At 36.2% G+C, this 15,464-nt stretch overlaps 3 protein-coding genes across 5 annotated transcripts; 2 read left to right on the top strand and 1 right to left on the bottom strand.

The window, feature by feature from the left end:
* Positions 1 to 2,218: 2,218 nt before the first annotated feature.
* LOC113051974 (uncharacterized) lies at positions 2,219 to 6,089 on the top strand. Of its 2 annotated transcripts, XM_026216178.1 has the most exons (6): positions 2,241 to 2,307; positions 3,211 to 3,269; positions 3,936 to 4,301; positions 4,570 to 4,689; positions 4,863 to 4,953; positions 5,564 to 6,089. In XM_026216178.1, exons 2-6 carry the CDS (start codon positions 3,230 to 3,232, stop codon positions 5,919 to 5,921), a joined length of 975 nt encoding a protein of 324 aa, XP_026071963.1. In that variant the 5' UTR covers positions 2,241 to 2,307; positions 3,211 to 3,229; the 3' UTR covers positions 5,922 to 6,089. The 2 variants fall into 2 exon arrangements, with proteins under 2 accessions (XP_026071962.1, XP_026071963.1); XM_026216177.1 differs by lacking the exon at positions 3,211 to 3,269 and having other exon boundaries at positions 2,219 to 2,307.
* An 803-nt stretch (positions 6,090 to 6,892) lies between these two features.
* On the bottom strand, positions 6,893 to 12,090 carry LOC113051973 (RAS-like, family 12). 2 transcript variants are annotated; one of them, XM_026216176.1, is made up of 6 exons: positions 11,511 to 12,090; positions 11,301 to 11,413; positions 10,916 to 10,972; positions 10,117 to 10,187; positions 9,774 to 9,964; positions 6,893 to 7,628 (listed from the first exon to the last, which is right to left on the bottom strand). In XM_026216176.1, exons 1-6 carry the CDS (start codon positions 11,540 to 11,542, stop codon positions 7,295 to 7,297), a joined length of 798 nt encoding a protein of 265 aa, XP_026071961.1. In that variant the 5' UTR covers positions 11,543 to 12,090; the 3' UTR covers positions 6,893 to 7,294. The 2 variants fall into 2 exon arrangements, with proteins under 2 accessions (XP_026071961.1, XP_026071960.1); XM_026216175.1 differs by having other exon boundaries at positions 10,117 to 10,190; positions 11,511 to 12,088.
* Positions 12,091 to 12,969: 879 nt separating this feature from the next.
* LOC113051972 (kelch repeat and BTB domain-containing protein 13-like) lies at positions 12,970 to 15,262 on the top strand. The gene has a single exon (XM_026216174.1). The coding sequence runs from the start codon at positions 13,381 to 13,383 to the stop codon at positions 14,872 to 14,874; it is 1,494 nt and encodes a 497-aa protein (XP_026071959.1). The 5' UTR covers positions 12,970 to 13,380; the 3' UTR covers positions 14,875 to 15,262.
* The last annotated feature ends 202 nt before the right edge of the window (positions 15,263 to 15,464 follow it).

Below are 15,464 nucleotides of genomic sequence, written 5' to 3'. Positions count from 1 at the left end.
ATGGATAGATGATATAGAGATGAGAAATTTCAGTAGTGGGGGAAAAAGGGGAAAAGGTTAACACTGGGGAGATTTAAAATAGAACTAATTCCACAAATTAAAATATATAGTTGTAGCTTTTATTGATAGGAACATTACCAGGAAAATGTGCATAATAATAATTCTCATGATATACTCATAATAATATAATATTCATACTACTTATATACATAGAATTGGTTTCTAATTATTATAATTTTTTGTATTAATGTATTTGTCATATTATGTTTTTTTCAATCTAATAAAAAATAAATAAATAAAGAGTTTATTTAAATAAATAAAAAATCTATGTTCAGGAGATAAAAATGATGATATATGCCTGTTTTTAACCATTTTAAAGGGACATTTTAACACCTTAAGCATAATACCATTGTTATAATTTATTCCTATTTGTTTAAAAAAAAAATGGCTAAAAAGCAAAAATACAACGAGACTTTTTGTTGTTGTTGTTGTTGTTGTTGTTGTTGTTTCTAACCTCTCAAATACTGCCAAAATAGAGATTGAGAGCATATCCTGTATGATCCAGTAGGGGGAAGCCACGGAGCAAAAATATAAACACTCCCCCACAGCAAAACCCTGTTTTTAAACACTCATAAAGTTAAAAACGAACCTACTAATCCAACAAATCCAAGAGAGAGAGAGAAAAAACTGTAACCATTTAGTAACCTTTTTTTTTTTTTGTGGATTGATTACCATTTGTATATAAGCATAGTATTAAACCAACAAAAACATAATTTGATGTTACCTTAATATGCATGGTTTTGGTTTTTATTTAAAAGCATGGTTAATTTTCATTAGGTCTGCCCTAGCTCTCTCTAAACCGGTTATAACACAGTTTGAATATCGGTCTGCTAAATTACGACTTTAACTCTACAGATAATAATGACATCCTTTCCAATATTTTCTGATAATCTGTTTGGATTCTTCCTGCTATAGTGCATAAGTAATAAATGCCAAACCTGCAGGAATGTGTAGCATTTAGCTAAATAAACAAAGACAAAACTACAGTAGACCATTCACAGATGAAACTGACCCTCACTTGGAGATCAATAGTTTTGCCTCAATACTCTAAACAAAACCTTTTGGCAGAGCCGAGTCAGAGCATTACCAGTAAAGACTAACCGACTCATGATTTATTAGAGATTTATTATCCAATGGCAAAGATACAAATTTAAGTTTAAAGTACAGAGCCTGGTTTAAAAATGTAAGTAGTAGAAATTACAGATATTAGTGTAAAAAAGAGTGAAGGTAAAAAGTGGTCAGAAAAATAAATAGTGAGGTAGGCTACTGATATCAGAAAAATTGACTTAAGTACAGTAACAAAGTATTTGTACTTTGATACTTCCCATCTCTGTTGAGCAGGGTAACAAAAGGTGAAAGGTCAGTGTCATGACCTGGCAATCAAAAAAATGCAACCAGTCTTAAATGGCTCAAATAAGAATCTTCTAAAAGAGCTTTGGATTTTTTTGTCATCACTTGGAATCCTAAAGAGATCAGACTAGATTCTTTAAAAATTCCACTGGATAAACTGAAGATTCCATTTCTACTTTTCACAATTTCATCTCATTTGATCTATTTAGGACTGCTATATGAATCATAAATTGTTTGAGCTACAAGGAGAGCAGTGATACTGTGATACTCCAGGAATGAATGGCTTTTATCACTTCACCTCTGCAACAATGAAAGTGACACCTGGTTCATTCACCCCTCAAGGCTCCAAGCGCTTGCCATAAAGAAATAAAACCCACCTCTCTGTATGCACAAGCAAACATACACACATGTGACCGGTTCTTGACCGAAAGGTCAGCGACTGTATCCCTCTCATCAGTATTCGGCTGCAATAACATGACAAGGCTGGAGCAAGGCTATCCAAACATCGAGCAAAAAAACGGCTTTAGAGAACATGACTTTAACTTTGGTTAATTCATTTATTGCATGTATTTATCTCAAGATAGCCTAGTTCTTTAGAAAGCTGTATTTCCTGGATGGCTATATTTATATAAACCTGTAAATATAGTATACAAATACTTCAGCTTCACCTATGTGAAGAATATGAGCTGCTAACTCATTCCCTCATCATCTTTTAAAACATTCCCCTCTTGAGTTCATAAAATCATCAGAGTGCACTATAAAATGGAAAGGAATTAGATGAGTGTATCTCCTCCCACTTGAACTTTGGAAACTTTCTGCTGTAGTAAAGCGTTCCCAACATGTGTAGTCATTCTTTCTGTTCTACCCCACGACCGCCTCTCAAACTGTGCTCTTCAGGTGAGTTCAATCTATGTCATCTGTAATAGCCATCTGTATGAACCATACAGAAGCTCTGGGATCTAAACATGCCATAAAGTTATTCTTATGGTAAGAACTGCTGATAAGAATTATTGCATGGCATCTCGTCTTTTTTGGTGCACTAATGCTTATTTAAAAAATAATACTGCACTGTAACATTGTTGTAACTTTTAATTATTTTATACATTGTAAAACATTTCTACCTATTTCAACTTTAACTTCAGTTCAGTTGATGCATCAAAGTTTTAATATAATCAAATTGGTCATTTCAGCTTAAATTATATTAAACCAATTTAAAATCTCAAGCTGAATCTTGTACAATTTAAAATACATAGTTGAAATTGGTTAAATCATTTTGATGGGTAAGCGTAAAGGAAAAACATGTTGCATATTACGTATTACATATAAAAAAAACATACATTTTAGTTGCATTAAAAATGTACATTTTAACTTCAGATGTTAAATATTGATGCTAAATTCACTGCTGTTTTATATAGAATTGTATATTTTTTTAATGCAATTACATTAGAAGTAACTGCCATTAAATGACAGAAAAATAGGAGTAATCCCTTGCTTTTTCAAGGGAATTTAATTACAAAAATTAATAACACCTAACACAGATAGGGACAAAATGTAAAGCAAAATATCACAATTTTTAAGAAATATTTTGAGGTGTGTGGGATCGACATCTGGTTTTTGTCAAGGCATTAAATCTCATTCTCTCATTAGGAAAGGTTCAAAGATTGCACCATGGCATCTTTAATCAAGCTGGTGTGTTCAAACATGTGTGGGGGAGGCATTCTCAGAAATGAAAACATGAGGCTAATGATTTGTAACCGTGAAAGTGTTAACCCCTCTGCATTACATCTTCTGTTTAAGCAGACTCTGTATTACAGGAGCGATGCTGCTGTTGTGGATAGCATTATCTCTCACCTGGCCTGGTAAAGTACACTCATAACCTCATAAAAGCAACTGAGTAAATCTAATAATAGGAGAATAAATGAACGTGCAAGAACATATCCATGGCAGCACTTCCCAAAAGCATTTTTAAAGTACTAACATTAACCATTTAGGGTTGAATAAGGTACAAAGAAGTAACTCATTAGTCTTAGAGTATAGATCTATTTGTGCCAGTGGTTCCTAAAATCTATAGGCTGACAATGATTTTGGGAAATCCAGCCCATTCTAGAATTACTAGAAATGATATATATATATATATTTTTTTTTTATTTATTTTTTTTTTTTGCATTGTCACATTATTTCTGACAATTAAGAAAAAATTTAAGCACAGAGATGAAGTATTATAATAATGAGAATGAATATTACTACAAAAAAGAATAAGCAATTATAGCAGGGAAAAAGTTTGAATGTGCTTAATTGTGGTTTCATTACAATCACTATTGTGGAAAATGTGTATTAAAAAAAACAATGATAATAATTCCTCAAATTGAACCCCATCCATTATTTTAGCCATCAGAATGTTTCTAATTAGAGCTATTAGAATTTGATTGGGAAATGTGCTTTACTGTCATTAAAATAATGTCACAATAATGGCTTTTTGAGTTTACACTCAAAAACACATGCTAAAAGTCCATTTTTATTTCAAGGCACAACTGGCTTTACGATCCATAGCATGAAGGAAGGTCTGTGTCTGGAGGACTCGTCTGAAGGAGCTGTTGAGTTAAAGACCTGCCGTCTGGACTCGGTCCTGCAGCAGTGGAAGTGGACAGATCACTGGCTCCTAGTAAACACAGGAACCCTGAGGTGTCTCTCCGCCGTCCACACTGACCCAGTCCAGACCATCACTTGTGATTCTAGTCAACATATCAAATGGCAGTGCAAAGCTCAACAGCTCATCGGCCTGCAAAACTCTCTGACATTGAGCACAGAGAAAGGAAAACTCAGGCTGAACGCGGGTGACCCTGGCACATGGAAATCTCTGGACGCGGGCGACATCTGCCAGAATAAAGCGAGTGAGTACAAGCTAATTATTTAATAACAATTATTTATTTATTTATTTATATGAATTATGTGTCTGCATTGGCATGTTCATTTGATCTGGATTGACAAACTCTTAAAGCTGCATTTGTTTAATGCAGTGATATTGTGAAATATTATTGCAATTAAAAAATAACTGTTTTCTGCCACATGTCTGCAACATGAAAAGAAACTCCACTGACCGTCTTCAATTCATCTCTTATGATGCTTTAATATACATCTCATCTCCACTGATTCTGACAGGGTCCAGAAGAGAAAGCGAGTTAGAGGCCGATGAGTTTGACTTTGCTGAAGGGCCACCTGCACCGAGAATGACAGAGGCACAGATGAAGTTTTTACAGTGGTATTACCGCACAGAGGACCGTGAGTGTGCCAAGTTTGCATTTACTGTGACGTCCTTGTCTCTCATCCTTACAGATTTAATTTTCCCTTCCATGAAATGGCTTGAAATGCACATCTGGATGTTGCTGTGCTGAAAAGCGTGTACTTGCATCACACTTATACTCAAACTATTCAATGCCGTTCTCATTTAACAGCAACAACGTGGAAGTTCGGCATGCTGGCATTTGCTTTTCTGGGTCTACTGATTGGTGCTATGCTGATGGTCATGGGCATGATGGCTAATAGGTTAGTAGCACACGAGTAACACATTAGATTAATATAACATAATGACTATAGTTAACATAGAGCAGTTATATATAAGCAAATACACAAGTAAACACACATATACTCAAATACATTTGAAAGCATAACATAGCTATCCTATTTATCATCTTTTCTGTGTAGTAAGTAAGCTTGCTCAGTAACTCACCTGGTGCTTTCAATGCAAAGCGGTGTAAAAACAAGGTCAAATGGCATGGTCATATGCCATTTGATTTCCGAACTGCTGCAATATGTGCATTAACAAGTCTTGATTATCTGATTCCATAAAAATTGAACACATCCAAGAATATATATATTATTTTTGCGAAATACATTTTTTGCTGCAGGCATATAATTTTCATGAGCATGGGTTGTTTTTCTTCAGATCAGTTTTCTGGTCTCTCTTGGTTATTTACAGCACCAATAGTAAAAATACACTTTTTCCCCCCTTTTTTTCTGGAACTTCAAAAGGTTTTCAGGCTTATTTCAGGCTCTAATAATTAAATAGTTCTAATTATTTTTATAAGTTTGATCCATAAGGGGAAATTCCATAGCTTCCATTCCTTCTTCCATAACTTCCATGTTTCTCATACAGGAACAGGAAGCAAATAGCCAAATACAAAGCAGCCTCTAAAGTCACAGCGGTGAAAGCTGAAACGGAGGAGTTGCAGGTCATGGTCACTGATAAGGTCACAGAGGTCAAGGAGGAGAAAACCCATTTCATCCCATCCGAAAACAACAGCCATAGGGATCGGGAAGAGCCTTCATTCGACAGCAAAGCCTCAGAGGAACTGAAGCCCGGAGAAACAGTGGAGACCTGGAAGGACGGGAATGTGTCTACTTTGTGTCCCGAACCTGCAGAGGAAGGACAAGGGGAAGAGGACGTCCACAACACAGATGTGTCCCAAAACTCCCCCCGAGCAATAGTTTCATCGGAGACAATTGCATTTTAACTTAATCCGACTGTGTTGACTTTCACATTGTATTCCAAATGAAGACAACATCTGATTGGTTGACAAAACATTTTAGAGTTAACCCAAGGCTATAAATACCCACAATTTTTACCAATGGAAATGTCTATTACATTTACATTGATGACACAAAGTCCTTATAAGAATATTTTTTTAATGTTTTTGAATTAAGTCTCTTATGCTCACAAGGCAGCATTTACGCTAACAAAATACTGTAAAAAAGGTAATATTGTTAAATATGATTACAACTTAAACTATATAACTTTAAAATAAATAACTTTATTTTTATATATTTTTAAATTGTAATTTATTCTGTGCAAATGTTTTCAGCATTGATAATAATAAGAACATTTTCTTGAGCAGCAAATCAGGAGGAATACATTAAATTATTTATATTGTATTAAATGTCTTAAAATAGAAAATAGTCATTTTAAATGTTGATAATATTACTGTTTTACTGTGTTTTGATCAAATAAATGCTCTCTTGGTGAGCATTATAGAATTCTTTCAAAAACACACATATATTAAAAGCTATTATTTCTTATAATATCTTTTAAAAAAACATTGTTTAATAATTATAGCACTTGGTTTACCTAGCCCAAAATATATGCTTATAGCCTTGATTCAACCAACCAGATTTATAATGACATAATATATTTAAAGTGTATAGTGTGTTTCAAAAGGCAAGTTTTCTATTTGTTATAAAAGTATATATGTGTGTGTGTGTTTCTGTCTGTGTGTGTGTGTGAATGCATCAAAATTGGTCACGTGTTTTTTCTGAACCATAAAGTAATTGTTCACCATACAACTTTAATGGATTAAACCAAATATTTTATTTCATTTTTTTTTTTTGCTTCCCCTATATAAAGCAATGTAAATTACTTGCCTCTCTCTCACTTCATGTAATGCAATATGATAAACGTGGTCATTTCAGTTTTTCATCAATACTAACATTTTTTTTTTTTTTACAAGTACAAATAAAGATAAACGTTTTTTTTCTATCTTTGGAATTCTGTGCATGATAAGGTTTTGTGTTTTGCTGTGTAAAAAAATAAAAAATAAATAGAAAATGCCCATACGAATCCTCTGAAATTAATATATTAGGTGGAAATTGGTTTTGCCACAATAAAATACAAGCATAATGCTGGTGCAAAAAGTAGTGAAACAAAAACAGAATAATCAGAAATGCTATCAAAGACATTCATTAGCTCTGTCCACTTTCATACAGTTACCGCACTCTCAAGTATGTGCGAGATGTTGCAATCCTTCAGGTTCTGTTAGCTTTGATGCTAAATAAGCTGATGTGACATCCAAACAAGCATTCCTGTCCATTATCAGAAGAGGGCGTCCTTACATCAGAAGATCTTGAAGCCCTTGAGCAGGGTAAGCGTGGGGGCTCTGCGTTTGCTCTGAGCTCTCGAGGACTTGACCGTGACCAGTTTTGCGGTGGCTGGGGTGGGCAGCTCTTTATAGCAGGCAGTGAGCGGAGGGGCGGAGGACAGGCTGATCGCAGACTTGTCTTCACTGATGAAAAGCGGGCGGATACTCCTCTCTGTTTCTCGCCTCACTTCCCGAATGGCTTCGTGAAAGACGTGCTGAACGGACAGGAAGTCCAAGCAGGCCGAAACTTCAAAGAACAGGCAGCTGAACCGCAAGGCCATAGCGACACCATCGGCCTTACTCACCTGTCTGAAAAAAGATGCATTAGAAAATGTTTAACAAATGCATTATGAAAGCATGTTTGATTCACTTTCCTTATCTAAAATGGACCGCTTTACAAAAAAAATTGTAAATGAAAAATATTATATGGAGTTTTCTTTTTTTTAGGTATGCTGCTGTGCAACAATGGAGGAAAACAGAATTGTAAATAATTATTTATTTAGTGTGGTTAAATTGAGTCAATGAAATAAACTGATACCAGAAAGCAAATAATTGTTAACAAAAAAAAATGATGCTACTGAATTTATGACAATTCATTAAAAAAATTACAAAAATTAACTTATGAAAAAATGCCGTTCAAAGGGGGTAGTCTGATTTTTTTTTATCCAGTTAGGGTGCATTTAATTGCTCAAACGTAACATCAAAGATATGTTACAAAGGATTTCTATTATCAAATAAATGCTGTTCTTTTGAACTTTCTACTCTGAAAAACTGCATCAGCTTACACTAAAATATAAAGCAACAACAACGACAGTTTTCAACATTGATAATAATAAGAAATGAGCAGCAAATCAATATATTAGAGTGATTTCTGAAGGATCATGTGACACTGGAGAATGGAGGAATGATGCTGAAAATTCAGCTTTGCATCACAGAAATAAATTACATTTTAAAATATATTCAAATAGGAAACTGTAATAATTACTGTTTTTACAGTATTTTTAAACAAATGAATGCAGCCTTGGTGATCATAAGAAACTTCTTGTTAGAAATATAAAAAATAAAAGTAAATACTAAAAAGTAATCATGTAAAAATGGATAAAAAATTAACAGTGCATGTGAAAATGGCATCCTTATGTAAAGTTGTGAAATAGAGAGTTAAAGAAACTCTCTAATGTAATAGGAATGGCACAGCAGAAACCACTAGGAATGAGCAGTTGACGCTTTTATTTAAAGGGTGACTGGCAAAGAAGCACACATTAATCTGCGGTAACATAAATAGATATTTTTGATCGAGTCCAGCTGTATTATGGTCAATTTAAGTATGATACTGCATAAATCATGCACTGTGTTTGCAAAATTATAGGAAAGGCGATATATGGCCATTTCCTGGAGCAATCGAATCTTTACTTAAACATTTCAGGGTCATAAAAAATTGAAATCTAAATAACTTGTGGTGGTACTAAGCATAATTGTCATAATTATAGCTGGCCACAGGTCATATGTTCTTCCAGTTAAACTAACAAAAGGACATTCATACAACTATGTAAATGCACTATTTCCTGCTGTGTTAAGTGTTTTGACGAACACACACTCTTGAGTCGGGAAATTTGGCTGTTTAAGATTCACACTTAAAGGATGAGCTCACCCAAAAATGAACAATTTATGTAGATGAGTTTGTTTCTTCATCAAAACAGATTTGGAGAAATGTAGCATTGCTTCACTTGCTCACCAGTGGATACTCTGTAGTGAATGGGTGCCGTCAGAATGAGAGTCCAAACAGCTGATAAAAACATCACAATAATCCACCTGGTGATATAAACACTGCGTCTACAATAAACAAATCAATCAATAAGATGGTTTAAATCCAAACCATCGTTTCCAGCTAAAATACAAGTCCTTTAGCAATATTACTATTTAATTCTCCAGAGAAAACTCATCTTGTCTGAATCAGGAGAGAAATATGCACAGATCATTTACTGCTTTCCTGCGAAAACAATCCAAAACAGATTTTGATGCGAGAGGCAACAGGAGATGGGACTTTTTCATTGAAGAAAACGTTGTTATTATTATGGATTTGTATTTTGGCAAGAAACGATTGTTTAAAGTTAAAACGACTTAACGATGTATTTGTTTCTAACAAACATGCAGCTTCACAAGATTCACTGATGAACTGGAGTCATGTAGATTACTGTGATGTTTTTATCAGCTGTTTGGACTCTCATTCTGACGGCACCCATTCACTGCAGAGGATCCACTGGTGAGCAAATAATGCAACGCTAAACTACTACAAATCTGTTCTGATGAAGAAACAAACTCGAATGGCCTGAAGGTGAGCACATTTGCAGCAAATCTTCATTTCTGGATGAACTATTCTTTAAGATATATTACCTGGCATTATCTGTAATAATAGCAATGTTTACTGAAATCGAATAGAAGGGATGTTTAATTCACCTGTATCTCTCCATGTCCACTTTGTTGCCGAGAAGAATGACAGGAGCTTCTGGCTGCAGGCCTTTTGAGTAAAGAGTCACAGTCTCCAAATACTGCTGGCAGGCCTCAAAGCTGGTCCGGTTGTCAATGCTGTAGACAACGATGAAGGCATTGGCCCAGCTTAAATAGCGCTCACAGTTGACTGGTCCATCCTACATTTTAAATAAAGACAGATTCGTTTGCATACTGTAAAGCTGCCAAGGTTATGCAACAAACTTCCTTTATGGGAAAATAAAACAATCATTATGAGAAGATCCATCTGGTACAAATATAGATGTCAAAAGAGACAAATGGACATCATTACCTGATCAGCCGTGTCCATCACTTTAACCAGAACCGGCTGCTGGTCCACAACTTCTTCTGTAGAGTAAGTATCTTCTGAAAAGTAAATATGTAAAAAGAAACTGCATTGTTTTTTTAGAAACTAACTGGCATTCAGAAGAAACATTAAAACACTGTACTCCAAGTTACATGACAGCTGCACAATGTGTTTTGTCTTTAGATGAAGTCTCTCTTTTCATTCAATTCTTCACTAATAAAAGAAGACATTTCGGACATTTATTTTATTGTTATTTTATGTAATGATTTCATAAAAGACTTACATTTGAACAAAATTAAAATGTGATACAACTACAAAGGACAAACATGGAAAAAAATATATGTGGTCCATTGTAAAAAGACTTTCGACAACGTTTTAATGCGGTCTGGCAAAGACCTTAAAGATCTTAAAAAGTCAAAACCTGTCATTTTAGTAACATCAAAGCTGTCAGTATAAGCCTCAACTCTCCATCTTCTGCCAAGGAAAAAACATGAACATGAAAATTATGGCTTTTATGTCTCTAAGAAAAGTCTTTTAAGATTTAAAGCCACCCATCTAAGGATCTGAGTCCCCAATAATTACATCTGTAAAAAAAAAAAAAAAAAATTATATATATATATATTTGATATATATGTTTTGTGTTAAGATCAGAGCCATAATCACCATAGACACACTTCTACATCCAGATGTTTGGTCTCTCACTACTGGTTAAACTTTAACCTTTATAATCCAGTCAGTATTAGGTTACATCATTGGTGACAACAGTCAAAGCTGGGAAACTCACCAAGGTTTGGGTCATATTCACTAATGAAGCGCTTCGTGAGGAATTTCACTGTAAGTGCTGTGGGGGAACAGACAAACTTCCTGTAAGGCTAAGTTTGGAAATATTTTCAATTACATAACAGAGCGTCCCAACAGTAAAATGGGACATACTTTGCTTTTTAAGCATTTTTCGTAAAAATGAAACGTATTCAAGTTAAACGTTTTAACTCTCCTAGTAAACAAAATAATAGTATTAACACTTTATAATAGCATACTAAAATCATTATGCGCATTATGCAATGCTTAACAGATCAGTAGTTCAAATACAATTAGATAGATCAGTAGTTCAAATATAGATAGATAGATAGATAGATAGTGTTATTATTAACATTGCATGGTAGACATACCTGACTTTCCAGATCCCATAGCTCCCAAAATCACTATGTTACACTCCGAGGGCTCATGCTCAGGAACTGTGACAATGTTACAAGTTCTTGCTTTCCCAAACATCAGAGACATCCTGAAGACGGGATGAGAGAGAGAAGAATGAACACTTGAGAGAGAAGATCCAAATGAAAGAGCCCCTTGGACACAGCGTTGATCTTCTGAGTTCATACCTGGATGATGCTGATGATGTCCGATTTCTCATCAGCGCTCTCTGCAAAACAGCTTCAGCAGCACAAACGACATGACCACAAGTTTAGGGGACTCGTATGCGCGTTTTGCCCGACTGTTACTGTTCTAAGACACTAGAGTGGCGAGAGGAAAGTGAAGAGTGAAATGCTAGAGGGATATTTTGGCTCGGTGGGCATGAGCACTTCACGGACTCGATCTCAATCCAGTGGATCCGCCTCCTATGAACATTAAAAGCTCCTCTGTACACGGTTCATACTCCCTTTACCAGTTTGCGAATTATTCGATGACGTTTGAAAGAACTTTCCTACAGGAATGGTCGGTTGAATCTTTTTGTTGACGTTCGTCGCGCGCAACAAAACACAAATGATTTGTGTTTAAACTTTCAAAATAGTATTTATGTCAAACTTTAAGACAAACGTAGTCCGACATGAATGAAAAGTGCTCGCAACTGTCATCTCGGTTAACCACTAAGTTAAATAGGGCCTCAGTAATTTTGTGGTGGCTCAAATAAACGTAGCTCTATCTTTTTGTAGAGTAGGCCTACTACTTTTGACTTTACTAATAGGCCCAAATGCAGGGTTGCCAGGTTTTCACAACAAAACCCGCCCAACTGCACTCAGCACCCTCGTGTGACATACAGCAGCTACTATATATGATATAGGCTTATGTTTAATTTTTCCCTTTTTCATTCAAAATATTTCCAGCCTGATAATTCAGTAAACAAGTGAACAAAACAGCACGATTCAGCGATGACTCATCTGAACGCCTCTGATTGGCTATTGCATTCATAAGCTCAACAGAATCGTGTGTGATTGGTTGTAATTCAGCGCTGTACAAACGCGTCTGTTTCTGGCTCAGCACCATCCAAAGCATTAACCCAGGTCTGAATTTAGCAGCTGATGCTGTGCTGCACTGAACGATCTTCACACCGATGTGATGGATTGGATTTTTAAACCTCTTTTAAGGGCAAATAGATTATATTATAATTTTGAGGGAGATTCTGTTATCGATTTCTGACTCTTAAGTTGTTCCAAATGAGTTTCTTTCTTCTGCTGAACACAAAAGAATATATCTTGAAGCATGTTGATAACCAAACATTTGCTGATAGCCACTGTATTTTTTTTTTCACACCATGGTTCAGTGCTACCTCCAAAATATGAAAGCAATTCTAACAAATATTAAATAAAACTTAAGGAGAGTTAATCAATATGTAGGCTACTTGTAAGTATTTACAAATGTACATTTGTGTAAATAAAACCTATAATTAAAATAGTACTACACAAAAATTCAACCTTGCTGTGGAATTTGTAATGAGTTTAACCAATCAGTGACTTATGTGCTTACATACTGTAAGACATGGCCTTTTTGCAGTGGCATATTGACTTTATCATATTTCTGTATCATTTGGGTTTGGGATCGCACATGTGCTTTTTATTTTAAATCAGCTTTTATTTTGAGCAGTCACATGTTTACCTGGAATGCTGACCCACAACAAAGACTGACCCTTACTGGCATACCATTGTTACAGCTTTAGGCATTTCACCTGTTCATCAAAAGAAGATGATGACATTTTCAACCTGCTTTCAATGCCTGCCAAGAACAAAAGGTAATAAATAACCATGATGACGGCTGCCCTCTACAGCGATGGCTGTCTGCCATTACTTTTATGCTGCCATGCTTTTCACATCTATGTATAGCCGATTCTATTCTTGTAGTTGTCAGGAGTAATACAAACACTGCACACTTGCTCAGATGCATCTGCCTTGCTTTAGAATACATCATGTAGTCAATAGTGCTGTGAATGTCTTCAAAGCCAGGTTTGACTTTGCAGAATTGGGTAGGTATATCTAGATGAACATGGCAGGAGGTAACTTGATGGAGACGAGTAGCTGTGCTGGCGTGAGGAAGACGCTTTACCAGCCAATGGGTTTCACGAAAACGGTGAAAGTGAGATTCGGTGACAGTGTTTTTACAGTGGACAGGAGCCTCCTAGAGCAGCATTGTGAATACTTTCGAGCTCTTTTCCAATCTGGGATGAAGGAGTGCATGGAGGATGAGATTTGTCTTCAGGCGCCGAGTGTTCAAGGCTTCCTGGTAGCCCTTCGTGTCATACATGGAGAAAGACCTGTGTTGAGCGCTGACGAAATTGTTGACGCCATCCAATGTGCCGTGTTCCTTCAGATAGAGCTACTAACTGAGCATCTCATCGATGTTATCAATTCAGACAACTGTCTTCTAATGTATCACACAGCGGCTACTTTCGGGTTACTGAAGCTCTTCAAGAGCGCAGCTTTGTTCATTCGAGACATGTATGTAGACCTCAAAGAAGATGTTAAGTGCTTGCCAGAGGATCTGATTGAACATATAGAGTCTCTTGTTCCTAGCTCCTACATCACTGTCGGCACCCATTCGCCGACCATCAAGCTATTGCAGGACTTCATGAGGACCGTTTGTTATCTTGATGAGGATGAGAAAGACTGGAAGGTTCTCGCCCACTTGCCTCTCAACGCCAGCACCACCATGGCAGGAGTCACGGTTTTAGACAACAAGCTGTACATTGTTGGAGGAGTCTATGACGTTTCCAATAAAGTTGTGGATACTGGTTTCTGCTATGATGTATCTACAGACACTTGGAGCACATTCTCCAGCCCCCAGCAACTTCGCTACAACTGCACCTTGATCGGCCACGTGGACGACCTTTATATCATCGGCGGAGAGTATGAGAAGACCGTGATGTCTTCTGTGGAGAAGTACAAGGTCTCTTCGGACACCTGGAGCTTCGCTGCTCATCTTCCAAGACCTGCATCCGCCGTCGCTTGCGCCAAAGCCATGAGAAGACTGTTCATCTGCCTTTGGAGACCTAAAGACGCTACTGAGATTTACGAGTACGTCGCAAACAAAGATGAATGGGTGTTGATCACAACACTCGTTCGGCATCAGAGTTACGGACACTGCATGGTGGCCCACAGGGAAAATTTGTACCTCATGAGGAACGGGCCGTCTGATGATTTTTTGAGATGCGTGATGGATTGTTACAATCTGACCTCAGGTCAGTGGACGGCTATGCCCGGGCAGTACGAGAACAGTAAAGGGGCTTTGTTTACTGCAGTAGTGCGAGGCGACTCTGTGTTCACGGTGAACCGCAGAGAGACGCTGGAATACGCCATTGAGGACAATAAATGGAGGATGAAAAAACAAATGACTGGATTTCCAAGAATTGGTTCCATGTGGACGTTCCTCTTAAGACTGCCAAAGCGAAGCGGAGAGCTTTTACAAAAGAAAGATAATGGAGTCGAGATCTACTCCGACCTCAGCTCAAGTGCCTCTGTACATTGTGTTGACTGAATTTATTAATAATAGCGGTAAATAACAGATTCCTAGAATCTGACATTAGTTTAGTGCCTCAAATATTTCCAGAAAAAAAGGGATAGGTTGGAAGTAAGTTTTGCATTTTTTCCCACTTGTATTGTTACTTCATAAAAAGTGAGGCAAGTTTCTGCTTTTAGATGTGCATGATTTAATAAAAATGTTGCAACCTGTCATTACACATTTTGTCCTGTTGCAAACAAGACGTAAAAACCTTTATAATCATTAAAAAAGGAATTGTCCTCACAAAATTTCTGCTGTCCCAATATATAAACCTTTACTCTTGTACTGGGCATTAATAAACTAATTCATTAACTTGTTTTTGAAAGAATTTATGCTCATTAAGACTGAATTTATTCAATCAAAAATACAATGAAAAAACATAATATTGTGAAATGTTCTTTTGCCATTTTAAATGGCTGCTTATTTAATATATTTAAAAATGTGATTTATTCCTGTGATGCAAAGCTGAATTTTCAGCATCATTACTCCAGTCTTCAGTGTCACATGATCCTTCAGAAATCAGTATAATATGATGATTGATGCTCAAGAAACTTTTCTTATTATCA

Source organism: Carassius auratus, chromosome 32 (assembly GCF_003368295.1).
Source record: "Carassius auratus strain Wakin chromosome 32, ASM336829v1, whole genome shotgun sequence".
NCBI classification, from domain to species: domain Eukaryota; kingdom Metazoa; phylum Chordata; class Actinopteri; order Cypriniformes; family Cyprinidae; genus Carassius; species Carassius auratus.
Note: the sequence above shows the minus strand (reverse complement) of the source record. Positions and strands in the feature narration are given on the sequence as shown.

Coding starts and splice junctions, on each gene's coding strand:
- LOC113051974 (XM_026216177.1), top strand. CDS start 2,250: ATGTGTAGTCATTCTTTCTGTTCTACCCCACGACCGCCTCTCAAACTG. Junction 4,690..4,862: donor GTATTACCGCACAGAGGACC/GTGAGTGTGCCA, acceptor CTCATTTAACAG/CAACAACGTGGAAGTTCGGC. Junction 4,954..5,563: donor ATGGGCATGATGGCTAATAG/GTTAGTAGCACA, acceptor TTTCTCATACAG/GAACAGGAAGCAAATAGCCA.
- LOC113051973 (XM_026216175.1), bottom strand. CDS start 11,542: ATGAGAAATCGGACATCATCAGCATCATCCAG. Junction 10,973..11,300: donor TATGGGATCTGGAAAGTCAG/GTATGTCTACCA, acceptor GTTCCCCCACAG/CACTTACAGTGAAATTCCTC. Junction 9,965..10,116: donor TGATGGACACGGCTGATCAG/GTAATGATGTCC, acceptor TTTAAAATGTAG/GATGGACCAGTCAACTGTGA.
- LOC113051972 (XM_026216174.1), top strand. CDS start 13,381: ATGAACATGGCAGGAGGTAACTTGATGGAGACGAGTAGCTGTGCTGGC.